This window comes from Neopelma chrysocephalum, unplaced genomic scaffold (assembly GCF_003984885.1).
Source record: "Neopelma chrysocephalum unplaced genomic scaffold, ASM398488v2 Primary Assembly neopelma1_84, whole genome shotgun sequence".
Lineage (NCBI taxonomy): Eukaryota > Metazoa > Chordata > Aves > Passeriformes > Pipridae > Neopelma > Neopelma chrysocephalum.
This window is the reverse complement of record NW_020897746.1, coordinates 8,941,735-8,960,258: the sequence shown is the minus strand read 5'-3', so window position 1 is coordinate 8,960,258 and position 18,524 is coordinate 8,941,735. Positions and strand designations below refer to the sequence as shown.

The 18,524-nt window shown below is 45.6% G+C and overlaps 1 protein-coding gene across 1 annotated transcript in view; it reads left to right on the top strand.

The window, feature by feature from the left end:
• Nucleotides 1-82: 82 nt before the first annotated feature.
• CACNG4 (calcium voltage-gated channel auxiliary subunit gamma 4) overlaps nucleotides 83-18,524 on the top strand; it is a 43,104-nt gene continuing 24,662 nt past the window's right edge. The window contains exon 1 of the mRNA XM_027692021.1: nucleotides 83-382. Within this exon, the coding sequence (XP_027547822.1) occupies nucleotides 160-382 (223 nt within the window). The 5' untranslated portion in view covers nucleotides 83-159. The remainder of the gene's footprint in view (nucleotides 383-18,524) is intronic.

Here is an 18,524-nt window from a genome sequence, read left to right as displayed (position 1 = left end):
CGGCGGCGAGAGCGGCTCCCCCCGCCCGCCCGTCCCCCCGCCGCGCCCCCGCCGCCGCCTCCGCCCCCCGCCCCGTGACTCGGAGCCTCCCGCGGGCGGCGGCGGCTGCCGGGCGGTGTCGTGCGGCCCCCCGCGCCCGTGCGGGGACTATGAAGCACCATGGTGTGGTGTGACCGTGGCGTCCAGATGCTGCTGACCACGGTGGGCGCCTTCGCCGCCTTCAGCCTCATGGCCATCGCCATCGGCACCGACTACTGGCTCTACTCCAGCGCCCACATCTGCAACGGCACCAACATCACGACGGACGAGGCGCAGGGGCCGCCGCGGAAGGCGCGGGGCGATCTCACGCACTCGGGGCTCTGGAGGATCTGCTGCCTCGAAGGTACCGCGGTCGCGCCGGGGAGGGGGGAGCAACTTCTCGGGGGGACCCGGCTGCGCTCCTGGAGCCACAGGGCAGAGCCCAGCCAGAGCCCGAGCCCGAGCCGGAGCCGCCGGGCTGAGCCCGAGCCGGAGCCGGGGCCGGAGCCGCGCCGGTGCCTCGGACACGGCCGAGGAGGAGGATGGCGTTACCGTGGCAACCGGCATCTCCGACATTGCCATGGGAACCGGCGGCGGGATGCGGAGCGCTGCCCAGGGGAGCGCTGCCCAGGGGGGCGACCTCGCTCCGCGGCCATCCCCGGGGCTTCAGAGCTTTGGGGGGCTCCTGGCGGGGTCGCGGCTTTTGGGTGCTTTGGGGCGCATCTGAGCCCTGCAGGCTTCGGGGCTGGCGCCCCCCTGGGACTTTGGCTTTAGGGGCTCTGGGGCTCAGCCACAGCTTTCGGGCAGGACAGCGGGAACTCCAGTTCCTCTCGGTCTAGCCTCAGACACACACACCGGGAGCCCGGGTGAAGGTGGTGTTGCCGCCCCTCAGGTGCTTCACTGTGGACTCGGGGTTTCTTAATACAGCCCAAGGGTCAGGCTGAATGATATTAACAATAAAAAGATGAGTGTTTTAGCGGCTGAGCAGGGCAGCGGGGACACCCCGCTCCCCGCAGAGGCCGAACATGTGGCTCCCGCTCTGAAAAATGGAGTTGTGGAGAAGGCGCGGCGGTAACTGCCGGGACAAAGAAGCACATGGGTGTTGGGAGGATTTGGCGTAGCAGACCGGGAAGCCCAGATGGGAAACCACATCTGTCAGACGAGAGCGGGGAGCTCTGACCGTGGGAAAACAGCGCATCCCCAGGAAAGGGGCCGCGGCCACGGGGGCTCTGAAGCCCCTCACCTGCTGGGTCCATTCCCTCTGCGAGCAGCCTCCGTGATGCTGGAGAAAAGGGAGAGTGTGGAGGAGAGTGTGGAGGAAAGGGAGAGCGTGGAGGAATGGGAGAGTGTGGAGGAATGGGAGAGTGTGGAGGAAAGCTGTTCACTTCTGCTGAGCTGCTCTGTGGCTCCCCGGGGGTGGGGGTATCCCGGAGTCTTTTTCCCCTCGGTGATGCACTTGGTGGACAGGGTGCTGTGCACCCATTTCCATCAGCCCAGCTCAGCACATGTGAACTTTGCCAACCTGGGTTTGTGGTTTATTCCAACTGACAGACGGCGCAGCCCAGACGAGCCCAGCTCTGGGTCAGAGTCGCAGCTGTGTTCAGAATGGTTTTTCTCCCCAGAAAAGGCTGTGGCGTGGTAGGAGCACCTCATCCTCATGTCTCTTCTCATCTTCTCCTTTTGCTAACAATTTAAGGCTGCAGTGTAACATTTTTCCCCTAAAATGTTGGATTTGCTACCTGGTAATAGTATGCATACGTAGAATAGCTGTAGGACAAGGAAATATTTTTAGATGATCAAGAGAGAAAGAATTACTGAAATGTGAAGGTTTACGGGTAATAACAATGCTTGGCTTTATGACTCCTAAAGGGAATCTAACTCTCGGCATGGGCTTTTATGGCACCTGGAAAACGAGGGCTTGCATTTGAGAGCTCTGGAGTTTGCTCGAGAGATGCTGAGCTTCCTCCACTTGAAATGAATCCTGTGATCTTCACTGAGCTTGTCCTAGTGTCTTTTCCATGGAAAACAAGTTTGTTTGCATCTTGCCAGGAGTTACTGAGCTTGCTCAGCTGAAATGGGCCTGTCATCTCCGTGAAAAATCCCTGAGTTTCCCAATGTCAGGATTTCTGTATGATCTCCCAGTGATATCATACATAGAAACAAAATGCAGCTTTGACTGGTGGATTTTTTGCCTCGATTTCAACTGGGCTTGAGTCAGAAGTTTATTCAAAAGACAAGAAGTCAGGGGAGCTGTGAGAAATGGGCAGCGCTGAAACAGTGCCCAGTAACGCGGCTCATCTCCAGTCTCGTCGCATCACTGGGCAGTGCTGGTGCCTCCCTGAGCACGTTGCATTTGCCAGGGCATTTGCTGAAAAATTGCACCCAGGAGTTGTGTGCAAGCGAAGCTTAAATCCCTGTCAGTTCGGGGGATAAAAAGGCTTTTCATGGGACCCATCCATCCAACAGCAGTCGAGCTGCTCTGCTCAAAATTCAAATGCTCATAATCAAATTATAAAGTTACAAATCTTAAAGTTGTCAAATATGTGCTAAGAATGGACAATTTGAGAAAGCTGTCATCTGTTCACAGGGATGAGGAGCAGAGACTACGTTCTCTCCTACTTTTTCAGTATGTTCTGTTTTGTAAGATTAAATCTATAGATGCATTAAAATATTCATGTTTTAAACCATACCATGGGACTTTGGTTTCAACATGGAAACACTCCTTTGTTTCATGTAATAGTAAAGCCATTTCTAGAAGCTGATTTAAAACAACACTCCCTTGATCATTTCAGAGCCTCGCTCAGTCGGAGTGGATGGGTCTTTTAGTAATATCAGGATAATATTGCAACTCCAAGGACATACATAGCAAGAAAATAATTCAGTTGCAGATGTTTATATGGGATTTAATGGTCTGGCTTCAACCCTATTTTTAGAACTCTTCTTGTGTTTTGGAGTAATAATTATAAAAACCTACTTAATTTATTTTAATGGTCTTAATTGCCATTTCACTCATGTCAAAAAGACAAATCTAAGACACAAATGTACAGAAGCTGAAAATGCCTTAAGCAGCCTCTGAAATTGCTTTTGACACACATAAAGCATTTCGCTGAGCAAATTTCAGGTCAGTCAAAATTTCCCATTCAAATGTTCCACAACTATATCCACAAAACAACCTGTATGCTGGATATTGAACAATCACCTGTTCGGTACCCCCAGTTCCAAGATTCCAAACAAAACTGTTGAATCAGGACGGAAAAGAATAGCCTTCTAATTAAATTATTAGGTGTTCCTCAGTGTTTTCCTGTTTTACTTCGAAACTACATTTTACAAGAGATTTGCGTCGTAACGGTGATTGGAGGGATGCAGTTTAAGGATCCAGAGGATCCAGCATATTATCTTTGTTTGGAGCTGCAGTTGTCTTGGGGATGAAATCATGTTTCAGTACTAGTAGTCGATACTACTATGGAGCTTAGTCACTCAAGAAGCAGTGTTAATGGTACATCAGTCAAACTCTTTTCTGTATAAGCCCAATTTTGTTCTCTTAGTGTGTTTGTCAGAGGTGGAGGTAGGAGGTTCATTGAGTGGATTTTAAATAATAGCACTGTTTCTGCGTGGATTTTTAAAAGTTATAGCCAAGGTAATTGCCTTAGGTGGGAAACTGTTTAAAACAACTCCTGGGGTGGATGTGCACACAGCAGAAGTGGATGTTCCTTGGCTGAGCCTCTGCAGTGAGGTGGCCCAGGAGCTCCCTGGCAAAGCTGGATTTTGGTTTTCTGGGTCCAAGACATCTACAATAACCACAGTTTTGGCAGCTGAAGTTAAAATGTCAGCACAGTAAGGAGTTTCTGGTGGAGCCCCAATGCAGCCATCCACAACCTGAAACCTGCACCCCAACCCACAAATGAAAACAGGAGCAAATCAGCCCCGTTTCAGGTGGCTGCTGTTCTGTCCCGTGTCCACACGTGAGCTGTGGTTGTTGTCACAGGCTGTGGGTCCCTGTCAAGATGGTGCAGAGCAGGGTCATGCAAACACAGCAAATGAATAATCATTTCATGGTCAACCTAACCTGAGAAAGAGAGATTAAACCACCCTAATTTCCCAGCAGCCCCTACTCCAGTGGTAAACGTGCAGCACAGCTTTGTAAGCCTCTCACAATCTTATTCACAAGGAGGATCTGCTGTTATAATATTTGGCTAGGAAAAAAAAATACGTTAAAAACACCACTTTATCCACTGAAACTGCTTATCTTGGTGCACAATCGTGCTGAAGTTAATAGGACAGCTCACAACAGAGCACTCTGCAGGCTCTGTGGCATCAAGATAGGAAAGCAAGTAATGTACTTGTAATTTAAATTTATTCAAAGAGTATTTTATTAAACACTTCAGCATATGAATCTCTTTGAACCCATTGTGTCTACTGCTTTTAGTATTCCCTGTTCGCCATTTACTTTTCAAGTGGTGCAATTGGCTATTTAATTCACGTGGAACCACGTGTCCTTCCTGACTGGGTGGCTGGAACATTTATAACAGGGAGGAAGGATCGAGTAAATCATTTATGACTTGAAAACTTGCACGAATGCACATTTGCACAATTGTTTGCAGGTCTTCCAGCTCGGATGAAAGCTCACAAACACGGGAGCCGCGGCGCCCGCATGCGCTGCTTCCATGGATACCCTTGAAAACAAAATAAAAATGCTTATACAAATGTTTGAGGCAAGTAAATAAAGGCAGGCTGCTCTCCATCAATACTGCAAATTCATGGCTCATCCAAAGAGAATGAATATTCTTTAGTATTCTCCCAGCACAGCTATGAAGTCCCAGCAGCAGGGCTGTTGGTAATAAACTAAATACAATGCGGGCTTTATGTTCAAATGCAATGGCCAAAGTTTTATTTGGTGAAGAGAAAATGTTAAATCACTCTAATATCAGACACGACCTGCCTTGGAGGTTGTGTCCACAGGCACGTTAAGAAGTGGTTGGTCTTCTCAACCTTTCCAGGCGTGTGAGCCTGTGCTCACATCATGAAAGAAAAGAAGCTGCAAATGGAGAATACACAAATGGGTGTCTCTGCTGTGAAAAACTTGTTCTATGATGCATAGCCTATTTTCTAGGACAATATATATGCATTTTGTGCACTGCTGAAGAGTGAACTTTCATCCATGAATCTTTCAAAACAAATACAAACCCACTACATGCGGACCTTGCTGAGATTCAGCCAATGTCTTCATTCTTTCTTTCCATACATCCTGCTCATGCCATCTCCGTTTCCTTGGTAAAACATGTGCTGTTGAGAAAGTGCATGTGCTTTACTCATTGTTTTTAAAAGCAATTCTTAGCACTCCAGTGTCAGCGTTGCAACAGTGGCTGAAGCAGCACAGTTTTGCCAGCAATTGATGGAGTGTCTTTTTTTTTTAACAGCCTTTTTAGGTTAATTTTTTTCAAGAGCATTCCATTTGTTAGAGAGAGTTTCTGCATTCGGAGCTGCCTTTATGGATGCAGAGTTCAATCCCCTTGAAATATAGTCCGTAGTATAAAATATTTTAAAATGCTGAGAAATGTTGTGGTGGAGGAACTGTCAGCAGAAGGTGGGTTAAGGTGTTATCTGTTCTCAAATACAAAAAAAATAAAAAAGCACAGATCTCCTAAATGCACCTCTTTGAACATTTTTAACAGGGGCTCTCAAATGACCGTATTGATGTCACAAAACATCTGTTCTTCCCAAGACACTCTATGGAACAGGGATCTGAAGCTAATTGACCGAATATATGTCACTTTAATGAATTAATTTGCTTTCTTGAACTCGATCTACTATATAGCCAGTAGGGAGCTATCAGGCTACATGGAGGTTTCGGTTCTTTCTCGTGGCTCTCAGCATGTCAGATATCCCAGTGCAAAACTTAGAACCCAAAGACTTTGTGTGCATTAGCGATGCTCCTTGAAGGCTGGAAACCAAGGAAAGCACATTTGTAATCCAGCTGTAAAGCTTCTTCATCTGTGCAAGATGCAATGTGGAGAATATTAATCTTACCTCGGTTTCAGGATTGTTCTGGGAAGGTTTCAGAAGTGTTTTGTGAGGAGCCAAGGAGACGCTGGGCTGTACAAATAGGACACCTGTGGCTGTGTTGTGCTGTGGTTGCTTTTCTATTTTGTGTAAAATTACTCTGTGTATTCTAAGGATTTGACAGATGGCATTTGTGGTAGTATCTGTCAGAGCCATAGTAAGTCATTTTGGGGTTGGTGAGGACCTTTGCAATGATGTAATGTAGTCTTTGGGCTTCTTCCAGGAGCCATTACCTTTAACTGACCTTCTGCCGTGGGCTTTCGTGACTCTTTTTAGGTACTGGCAGGAGCTCGTTGCTGTTGCACCTCATCAGGTCTTGGCAGCTCTGCTGACCCCCACCAGTATAAACTGGTAAAACAGGAGAATACAACAATGAATTTTTTTGTTCCTGTAAGATTTCAACACTGATTGTTCCTCCAGTAAGCCCTGTCCCATTCTCTGGGTCACGGTCTGCTCAGGTTGTGCTGTCCAACCTGTAGCTTTGGTCAGTCTTCCCAGGTGCAAAACACCTGAACCTCATAAAAAACTGGGGAAGAAGGGGGATGTATCTGATAACTTTATTCTGTAGCCTTGTGTATCTTTGCAGAAACACAGGAAAGAAAGAAAAAATATAGGAAGGAAAGGTACTGCTTTCATCTCATCTCATCTTATCTCATCTCTAATTCCTTTGAGGAGGTAGGAGTGCTTAGGTACTGAGTGTAATTTGAAGTCTTTATTAACACCTCTCAGCTCCCAGCTATTTAGTTGGTGTCTCTGTGGTCTGTGTGGCAAAGAGCAGCAATTTCTGTATAATTCCTGTATCCCTAAACTGAAAATGGAGAGGGGGGAGGAGGAGGATGGATGGGCTTGTGAGTCTGGGCTTCAGTAGGTTTCCTGCTTGATCTGGGGCCAGTTACTTTATTTTTCTGCCCCTGACTAGGAGGGATAACTGTGCTTTCTTCCCACCCACTTTCCTCTCATTCTAATAATAAAATGGAAACGAAGATGTGGAAAAACTAGGATACGGTGATAGGGCTGCCCAGCTCAGAGAAGATGCATGAACACTACTTTAACTGGGTTTGAAGCATTTTGCTTGCAACTTATGTTTTATACATGCAATATTTGGTGTTTAAACATGTCTTCCTTGAGGGACAGGATTAAGTCTGATTCTCCACCTACATGAATTTAACTGCTTTCTAGGAAGGCAGTGGAATTATGCCAATATGAAGCCAATATAAGAGAAGGGATTGTAGATCTGTCCCTTCAATTGGACCTTTTCCTGCTGGTCCTTCTTTTCTGAGCCAAGACTCATCTCAGGAAATAAATCAAACTATCAAACTGAAAAACTGGTCCTGCTTCCAAACATTACTTGGTGCTTATCTTCATTTTAGATTTCTGTTTACTGGTATTTATTATGTCGCAGACTTACGGTTCAGCATCCAAATTCCTACCAACAGATGGCAAGGCAGGATGCACAGGAGTAGTAAAATAAACAGGATAAATGCACAACTGCCCATATGTCTGAGAGGCTGATACACATTTATGACTTTCAGAACAAAAGGATGTTTCCAGTAGACAGCTCCAGTGCTGTGCAGGGCTTCGTGCTATTTTCTGCCTTGTTCTAAAGCCTCCCACTTTTTCAGCATATTTTGATGAGTTAAATCACAATATATTTTGTCCCCCCTCTCCTACTCCCAGATAGCTGTTTCCTTTAGTTACTTGTCTCCACTCCCAAAGTACATCAGCTCATTTTATCTTCAATATTTTAGCATGGAAGGTGGCTCTTTCCTGGCCTTCAGTTCGTATTTTTTTCTTTCAGAGTGGTTGTTTTGACTCTTTTGAGGGGCACACGGAGGTGCTGGGGACCACAGCAACAGTCGAGGCTTCCTCTAGATTGAGATTTATCGTAATATTAATGACAAGTGGCCTCTCTGCTATCTCAAAATAGTAAGCCTCTGGGCCAGCTGCCTGCAGGATGGATAGCCCAGCCTAGACAGACTTTATCTAGATTTCCCTTCGAATCTGGGGGCATTTTTGCCAGTTGTTGCATGCTGTGAGTCAAATGCAGTGAAGTGTTGAAGCAGTTCTTGATTTAGCCTGGCAGATAGTCCAGCCCCTCTTTCTCCTCCTTTCTGTGGCATCCTGTCGTCTTAACATCTTTGTTCTCTTCTCTTTTTGCCTCTCCTTGCTGAAGTGTTGTAACTTTCCTTCTGCTAAAAAGATACCTCAGAACTTAACTTTTCAGTGACAGTGCAATAATCTTTCTTTAGAAAACTGGTAGATACTGCCCAAGGTAGAAATTTAAGATTTTTAGTTTATCTTCTTAACTCTTGAGCATCTTGAGCACCTTGACTCTGTGCCATCCTGCCAATGAAAAATGTATAATAATAATAATACACTTGTCCAAAGGTGTGAGTTTGGGTTTTCTTTTCTTACTACCTGTTTGACCTGTTTCCCAGGATCTATCCTGCCTCCTGCTCGCTTTACAAATAGCCCTGTAAGTTCTTCTTCAATAGAATTGAGTCATTTCTTGTCAAATCCTATATGTGAAGGAATGATACATTATAAACATGCTGTCACCATACCAAGAGACGGATGAAGGGAGAGCACGTTATGGAATTACAGTATTTCCTGTGCCAGTTGCCAAACCCTGATACAAATTAACCTCTTTTATTGTTATTTTTCAAGCATTCCGCCTTTTAATTGCTGTTTTGGAATTGTGCCACTTAGTTCTGCCCTTTGAATGTTTCTCACTTAGCAAGTCCCGTTAGCTTGATAATGCCAAATGTTTCAGAGATATTCAGCATCCCCTGTTGGAGTGGGAGAGGGACCCAGTTCAGGGAGGAATTACCACCCTTGTTGAGCTGCCAGGGTTTTTTTTCAGATTAAGTTAATAACCATTTTTAAGTCATTGCCAATTCTCCGCCAGGGGTTTCAGATCAGTTTTCTCCCATTTATACTTTTTAAATAATGCAATTTCGTGTAGAATATGGATGACCAAATATTTTCTCCTGTCCAAATATATAGCATTCAATAACATTGGGATCGTTATTGTCTTCCTTGCATCCCAGAGGCACAGTTTATCTATTGCTGCTGCAAGGCATTAAAAAGGAACCATGACATGTTGCAATTATGACTTGAAATAGGACCTCGCCAGAGGAACATTGCCTAAATGTAATCAAATCTAAAATATAAGTTATTTCTTATACCTATCTGAGAGCTGTGCATACCTATCTCATGGCTCACCGACTATCAGTGATAGCAAGACACTGGATGATTTTCTTGTAAGAATTGCCACGTTTTTAAAAGTTCAGCCCCCAGCCATTCAGCTGCCTGCAAGCAAATGAAATAACAGACTCTTTAACCTTGTGACTATTTAGGCTGAGCTTTCAAAGGTATCCAGATATGAAAGCCAGCGATACTCCTTCGTGTATGACTCACTAATGGCAACAGTGGGCTTTAATCATCTTTGTCCAGTGGATGTTCTAAATTCAAGTACACCACAGCAATGCTCCTTTACATGCTTGCATATATTTTAATCCAAAATTAGCTACACTTGGTTTCTTTGTGTGGCAGTCTGGTTTTAGCCAGCTGATAAAACAGCAAGTTGCATTGTGTCGCAGCACATTTTTATCCACAGGGATCGTGAACAGGGTTGCAGCCCTCAAATTCACTGAACAGAGCCCTGTGACTTGAGCTAGTGAAGTCAATAGCCCAAAATGGATGTTAATCTCCCTCTGCTGAGAGTGGGAAGGCAATTTTTGGGCAATTGTGAGCTACCAAAACTTCAGGAGCTTGATTTCCAGTGCAAAGAGAGAGCCCCAGACTCTGCTCCCTCCCAGATTTAACGTCTCCTAGTCCCGCTCTGCCACCTGCCATCCACCCGACTGACAGCAGTTTATTCTGTCCAATTAGAGCTCAGGGACATTATTAATGATTTCAGCTGGGTTTTATTAGGGGAACTGTCGGAAAATGTCAGTATCAAGCAGAGCTCTCCTAGACATGATAAAATATCAATTAATAAATCTGGGAGCTCAGTAACAGTTTGGAAATGGTTTCTTAAACCTGAGTTGCTAACCCTGACCAGTTGGGTCTGTATCCTCACCCTCCTGCTGTCCAGCAGCAGGATGTCAGTTATTTCCATTACAGCAATTTTGGGTTCACCGGTGTGCTCTTTGCAGACAGACCAACCTCTTCCAGATGGACCAGTAGGACACAAAGAGCACAAGTCCAAAAGCGCCTCTACGTTTATGCTCGAGCTGAACCCAAGCCAGTGAACGTAGCAAGAGGCTGAGCTTCTTGGCTGAAGCTTGGAGCTGCTTGGATGTGCCCACCCTATGTTTGGATCAGAGCTGGTCCACGTCCCCCCAGCTCTACCCACTGTGAAAACACGGTTTTGTCTGTCAACAAAAGCTTCTCCACCACAACGAGTCGTCTTTCCAAAGGCTGTGGCTTATGACCTCTGTCCAAGCTTACATTGCATTGAGAGTCAACCGAATTTCGCTTTTTAAGTTACTTAGGTGTTTCCAAAAATATTTATCCAAAACTACGCCACTATCTGCTAATTTTGAGATTAAACATCCCGTGGTTGTCCTCGGCAGACTGAATGTTGGCTCCAGAGGGTGGGAAGTGTCTCTCCTTCGCTCTGCACGTTTTGCTGTGCTCTTGTCCTTGCCTTTAGCGCTGACAAATGCAGACGGTTCCGAGGTGCTTTGGGATCCTTAAAGATGCAAGACCTGAAATAAAGCATGTAGTGTTTAGGAAGGATGCTGGGGCTGTGTTCACAGCACCACTGCGAATTAGAGCCGCTCCAACAATTCATTTGCAGTGTCCCGCTACGGTGGTGCTTATTAAAATAGAATCCTCTTTATGGTTGGGTAGCAAATTAAGAGGGTAAAAACATAGCTATCCTATTCCATCCCATGTCTTTTAAAGAGATTTACCCTCATAACTTGCTTTCGAGGGATATTTCCCTTGTTTTCGCTTGTACTCCAGGTCTGATTTTTAATGACTTACTTAGTCTCTCTTGGTAGCCAATTCCCAGTGACCTTTTCCCTCATTTTATTTTAATTTCTGTATATAAAGGGCAAACAAGAGCTGGAGACAGTCTTTGGGCACAGCAGCAAAACCCCTCAGAGAGGGAAAAACAGGCCAGAAATTTTCCACCTGAATTCTAAGCCTTACCCAGGGCTTTGGCCACACCAAGAGCCAACATGCTCAGCTCTGCAGGACTGGAGGAGCTGGACCAAGGGCAAGTGGTTCAGGACCAGGGCCAGACCTGGGCAGCCAGGACCTCGCCGTCAGCATTCCAGGCTCCAGTGCTGGATGCAGCTACTCCCACAGGTTATCCCATTTTCTGGCATGGCTGCTGTGCCCCGGGGAGGGCTGAGCAAGTGCTTGCAGCTGGCCAGAATATGGGTACACAGCTCCTAATGCCGATTTTATAGCATTAATGTGCACCTGGTTTGGTGGCCAACTGGCACCGTGTTCAGCCTAAAATGTCTGTGTAAGCCCTGTATTAAAAGAGGCATAAGAATTAGCGTGTATCAAACATGTCATTAGACACGTGCCTGGTAGACATAATGTAGGATAATGAACATGATCACAAGAATAAATTAATAACTGAAAATATTTTTTGTACATGGGCACACTTAAAACAGGGTAAGAACTAAGTGACACTTGTGTCACCAGTTTATAATTAAAATGCAGTGCTTGAATGAAAATGTAAGCTTCAATTAGCCAGCACGACCCTGCTTCCGGCTTTACTTCCCACTGAAAAGCAACGATAACAAGCTCACATTTATTATCAGAGTTTTTCCTGGAGCTGTGCACTGAAACATGCTCACATCTGAGCCCTTTCACTGAAGACATTTTTTCGCTTCAGCAGTTTGGCATGCCATACAAAGGCTCTCTGATTTTTAGTGATGTTCACCTCCTCTTACATAAAAATGTTTTCTGTGCATATTATTTGGTTTTAGTTAAAGTCCAGGTGCACGGGTTACTGAAGAACCAAAGGGATGGCTCATCACAGAGCACAATGGGTAATTATTGCTGAGCTTCACTGTATTGCACAGACAAATCCTTTCTTGGAGCTCAGCATTGTGGCTGTGAGAGAGAGAAAATATCTACGATCCAGCCCAAAGTCCTCCAAGGGTAAGAACAGATCCCCTGGTAGATGCTTTGCCCATTTCATTTTTTAACTATCTCAAGGGACAGAGCTCCACAATTTTGTTTAGAGACACTATTTTGCATTTTAATTTCACCAGTGGGAAGTTAATACATATATAAATTATGAGGTCTCATGTGTTCCCATTTTCATCCCAAGAGGGTGTTAGGCTTTTTGTAAAACGCTTAAATAATTCTCTGAGTTTGCTTCCCCCCCCAGTCCTCCATTTAAGCCAAGATATATCTTGATTTTTACACAATCTGAACTTTGGTGCTGCTTTGCCTGAGGATGGATTTCTGGAAGATAGGGCAGGTCCTTGGGCAGAAAGAAAACCCAGGTGCCTTGAAAGAGCAGTTCTGGAGGTGTGAGTGAAGGGAGGGCACATGCTGTAGGTACCTTGCTGGGCGTTTTTGGAGCCTTCAAACTGATCCATGTGCAGAGCAGGGTACAGGAGCCCGAGTCCCAGATAACAAGGATAGGGAATGGCCATCTCAGGCAGGAGAGCTGGTGAAAGGCATAGAAACCCTGACAGCCCCAAAATGTCAAGATGGAGCAGTTGAGCCTCAGACAGTGAATTTAAGGAACACGTCCTCTCTGAGGGAGATGGGACCGAATGTCCACACGAATATCTTTTGCAATGCCCCCTCCAATATTTTAAGCCATTTCTACGGGCAGAATTCTTGTGCTGTAGGAGTGGATGTCATGCCAGGGTATCTCAACTCAGAATAGATGTGTGCTCTTAGCTTTGGGTCAGGCAGTGACGTGTGGTGGCGTTAGAGCCTCCAGGAGCTCTTCAAGTTGTAAAAACTACGAACCTCCTGGTTTGTCACTGGTGTTATTCACATGGGACAGAGTGACCTCTCCAGAAAGCCCTTCCAACAGCAGCCGCAATCTCTCTCAATAGCGTTTAATAACTACCCACGGAGAAAATTACACTTCTATTTAAAAGGCCAGAAAAATCATCTTCACTTTAACTCTGCTGACTTTGGTAGAATCACACCAAAAATGAGATTTGTCTGATATCCTTTCCCGTACTAATGCTCAGTAGCTGGGCATAAAAAGCCTTTCCAAGGCAGATTAAACAAGTCCAAATGGTGAAATATTCGTTTAATTTTCTTTCACACACGTTATTTTAGGTGTAGCTTGGAACTCTGCCCTTACGAGAGGCATCCCTTTAAATATTTATACAGCATCAATATGTAGCCACCTTCATACGTTTTTAATGATATGTTCCTTTCTAAATTAACCATTAGGCAACCCTGTTCTGTAACGTTCTGGATTTTGCACTGCGTTTACGCTGCCCTTGAATTTATTTTTTTTTATTTTTTTTATTTTTTAATTTCACCCTGGAACAGTGAAGATGTCAAGGCAAGGCCCAGGGGCGCCGTGGAAATGGAATTCTTGGAGCGCCACCGCTGTTGCCATGTGGACACGCGCTCAATAGCACACTGTGCTGCTCTGCAAGCCAAGGGGATTAAATCCCAGCCCCGCTGCTGGGCCATGTCAGTTCATCACCAGTACAATGGCGGCTCTTCGCTCCCGTGATTGTAATTCCCGGGATCAGGGGGAAAAAACATTGAAGCAAACACAAGCAGAGGAGGGACAGGAAGAGATGTCTCCGTTCTGAGGTTCTCCCTGCGAACCACAGTTGCGTGTGGCAGGTTTCTGGATTTTCTAGAGGCTTTTCCCCTTTTTTTTCTTCTCACTTTGTGTTAGTGAGATGCTGCGGGATGCCAAGGTGAATAGGACAAAGCCCAATGCTGTCAACTGAGTCAAAGATCTTTACTATTTGCTCAGCCCTGATTCAGCCTGAAAACCCACAGATGAGTAAAAGTGTTGTTACAAGCCATGGGTTTTTATAACTCTGGGATTTATGAGTCCCATTTAATTATACCACATTATCATAGCAAAAGAGTTTCTGCAGAAGCTGCTCTTGGCTTGTTTCCATTCTGGTTTCCCTCTCTCCTAAGAGGACCATAGGAGATGGATGCATAGCCAAAACCTTAGCAAAGCCTCAGCAGGTAAGACAGACCTCACACACCTGCCAGGTTTGATAGGGAGATTATTCCCCTCACAAAAAAGAGGGACGTCAGAGCTTGTCCTATACCCTGCAATCCTGAAAGCGAGAGAAAAATATTCCCACCAAATATTCTTCACAAAGAAGGTTTTCACCCCTTAGAGCTGAAATCCTTCTTTGAAGGGGCTTTACCCTGTACTTGTTTTGTAAGTAAGAGCTTCAGTCAAGGCAGCAGAGATTTTGTCTGGGGATAATGGGCTCAAGGAAATACTGAAATGCAATTTCCCTGAGTTGCAGTGCACTGAAGACAGAGATTGAGTCACCAGCAATGCCCTTCCAGCACCGGAGACGGTTCCCGCTGTCCGGAATCAGCCCCAGTAAGGATGTCACTGTCTCTTACACTGGCAGATAAGGTACTCTGTAAAAAGCACAGGGGTATTTTTCTCTCTTCCCTCCAATGAACCAAATCTGGTAGGATTTGTCTCCAGCAGCGACTTGGCTTCTGGGTTTTTAAATGTGCTGGTAAAGGGACATTGTCTGATCCCAACAAAAGCCGCCTGGGCTTGGCATTCCTGATGGGTGCCTCGGGAAAAGAAGCCAAGCAGCAGCTGAAATCCAACTAACTGTTCTCTGGAAGAGAGGCAAGGTATGGCCAAGCTTAACTTGTGCTGTTATTCAAGGCTTTTCTTTGGGTTGCAAAGGCAATTTTTTTTTTTTTGGTGTTTGCTGCAAATATGTTTAAATTCTCTCTGTTTTGGAGGCAAGTAGTCAATGCATCTGAAGTGCATACTTGACATATGCTTCTTTTCACATGCTGTCCTCCATTCATTTCATGCAGCAGATGCTCAGTTTACCACTTTAAATGTATTCTTATTTACTAGAAATTATTTTACAAAATAGCTGTTTGGAACTAAACATTCCCAGCCCTTCTTTTGGGTGCAGGGAGCTCCTTTTTGCAGCTGTCCTGGGTGGCTGCATGCAGATGTTGACAGGTTAATTTGCATTTGAAGAGCTGGATGCAGTGAGCTAAGCAAGGGTTTTTCTTCCCTGCCTCTGAAGGCAGTCACTTCAACACTCCTTGCCAAAATTAGCCCCTTTGCTACTCTTCTTAATTAACTAGAGCAACATCCAAGCTGAGTTTGGCCCATTGTTAGCTGGCCATTTATTACAGGATTGAATTAAACCCTTTGGCCACGTAAAAGGCTCTTATTCTGAAAATTGATTGTACAACAGAGAAATGCAAGGACAGTGCTAATTCACAGCAAGGTGGTAGATACAAGCTGGTTTATCTGATTTCCACTATCCTGTTGCCAGAAACTGCAAGTCCAACCTTCCAGCTGAGGTTTCTGGTTTACCTGACTGCTGCAGACTCCTGAGGTCTGAAATGGTTTAGTAATAAGGTAATCCTGATATTAAGAAGAATAAAGTGCAGCTTGCACTGCTGAATCCCCCTTCCCAGAGAGGACTCTTTTTTGTTGTTGTTGTGGGGCTTTTTCCCCCCCTTAAAATAGGATTGTATAAAGGCTTTCAGCTCAAAGACCCAAATTTAGACTTCAGTCCCTCCCATTGACAAGAAAAAGGCAGAAGTCCTGATCCACAACCATGCTGTCAGCCTCTAGAAGCTGTGGCTCCTGGTCTTTCATGTGCCTGATCCATCCACATCAGCTCAAAGCTGGGTTTAGCAAAGACCTTTCATGCTGTAGCAGGGAGAAGAGCTGACATTCAAAGAGCTGTAGCTTTGTCACCACCAGGGCCTGCACATTTTGCTTCCTCTTCACTTTCTTTTCTCCCCTTTAGATGTTAGAAAACTGTCAGGGAAAGTGGGTATTAGAGCACTGAGCTGAACCTGCAGAAACATGGGAAAGCATTATTAATTTTTTTTTCTTTTTCACCTTCTTTTCACCACACTTCTGTGCTTCCCTGCCATGTCCCTGCCATGGCCTGCTGTGGGCAGATGCTGGTCTCACTCCTCTCCCCAGTAATCTGGATTTCAGCTCAGTTTGCTGTGCATCCCTCTGGTCAAGGCTGCCACGGGGACAAAGTTACCCATTTGAATTTATCAATTTTGATGTCTGTTTGTAGGTATTGTAACAAACATTGGTGATATGTTGGACCCAGTCTGCGTTTTGGAGGATTCCTGGCAAAATTCTTGCTGGTCACAGTCAAGTAGAAGCTAATTCCTCACCCCAATTGTGCATGAGTGTGGTACTGGCACAGTGTGCTTTCTTAAAGGGAAGTGTTTGCTCCAGTCCATCATTTACATCCTGCATTTAACTTTTCTTGTAGATATCTTTGGGTTTTCTATGTAAGAACTTAAGTGGAGGGGATTGGAGTGGAGGATGTTGCTGTTAGACAGGCATGATTCAAGTACCCATGGAGACATGAGATCATTCCACATTGTCACCAACACAAGAAGATTACCTTATACAAGAATAACTAAGAATAGAATTTTTTGACCTTCAAGATTTCCTTATCTGTAAACATTAGAGCTGTGTAGCGATGCAGCTCTGCTTGTCAACAACAAGAAATAAAAGAAAAAAAACCCTAATTTAAAACCCACAGTGGCAGTGGAATAAATTCATACATTTATCATCTCAGAGGTTCCCATCGCTCCTGCCTCTTTTCCTGCAAGATTTAAATTATTACGTTTTTTTTTTAATGTTATGTTTACTCTCCTAAGAATAGAACACAATTTACAGAAGCTCATATGGATGAAAAAGCATTTTCCTTTTGCGCTGTTGCTCACAGTCAACACACGCGGACCTGCACCTTCCAGCTTCCCCAAACCTTGGTTCATATCACCAAACAAATTAATGAAGTATTTAGAAATTTATTTTTAAGTCCTTAAAAGTTGAATGTTTGCTACTTGAACTTTCACTGTAAGAAATGGATCTCTGTGTTTGGTGCAAGACCTTACCTGGTCCAGTTAAAGGGGCAGATTCTTCACACTAGAATTGGACATATTTGCATGAGAAAAGATCCTTAAAGTGAAGAAATGCAGAATGAGGTTCTAAGCTTAGCAGAACAGCTGGAAAGAACCTGCTAAAATGAAATCCAGTATCTGCTGCTGTAGATCTCTCAGGTTTTAAGCTTCTGAGGCAGAGGGTCATTTTTAAGCCAAGTTTTAACTTGCACGTCCATGAATTATTTCTAGTGCCTTGCTCAAAAATAGCGATTTGAGCCGGTGCACTGTGCTCACACAGGGCTGGAGCGTGGCTGGGAGCCCGCCCAGGCCTGGGGACACCAAACTTTCTGCCCACACTTGCACCATGTGCCCCTCCTTGGGTCTGGCACACGCTGGGGGCACGCTGTCCATGTCCCTTGTCCCTCCCCTGGCACGGATCAGCAGGGAATGGCCAGAGTTTGGGGTCCAGACATCCCGCTGAGGTCCGAGCCAGCAAGGGGGGCTGTGGTTTGGTGCCAAGAGAGGCCAAAGGCAAAGTGCTGTCCCCTGAGAGCAGGGGCACGTCGTGCTGAGTGACTCAGAGGCACAGCTGAGTCACAGCCTCCCGTGGCTCCTCCTGTGACGGGAGCGGGTCAGACACCGTATTGGAGACTGTGCTTGAATTCATGATCCAAGTCATTGTGTTTGGGCTCCTCGTTTGCCTCACAAGGAGGAAGTTTGTGCTGAGGGAAAACCAGCTCCCGGTTCTTGTTTGAGAGGGCACTGTTAGGAAAAAGAAATCCAAGGAAAACCAGCTCTAAAGCACAAGGGGATGACATTTTCTCTGCTGGAGCCCCTCAGAAGTCCATGGAGGTACACTTGGCGTATCCAGCATTTCCAGGGTAGCAGGGCTCGTCAGCTAAGATTGCCTGAGGTGTGTGGAGCTGCGGCAGCTCATGAGGGTACAGCCCTTCTACTCCAGAGCCTGCAGGAGCAGGTCTGCAGAGGGTTTTAGGTGTTGCCATGCCTAAAAATTCCAAACTCATCCCACAAACCCCAGCGCCCTGGACAATAAATGACACTGGAGAGCAGAGCTCGGGAGCTGGACCCTGATGGTGAGCGGGGTGACATCAGACCTCAACTTTGCAACCAGCAGGGCTGATGTTTGGGGCTGTGCTCCTCCTGAGGGGTGGACACCTCATTTATGAGTGCTCCAGATGGAGGCACAGCAGCACAGATATCCATCGGCGCATCTCGAGCTTCCCTGGCGGCACCACTGGAGTTAAATGACGCGGCAGATCCTGGCTCTCCAGCAGGTATTTGCTGGCCATAACCCGGTGAATCCAGGCTGTAGAGCAGAAGTAATCCATAGTCACCGGGCAAACTTTCCCAAGAGCTTA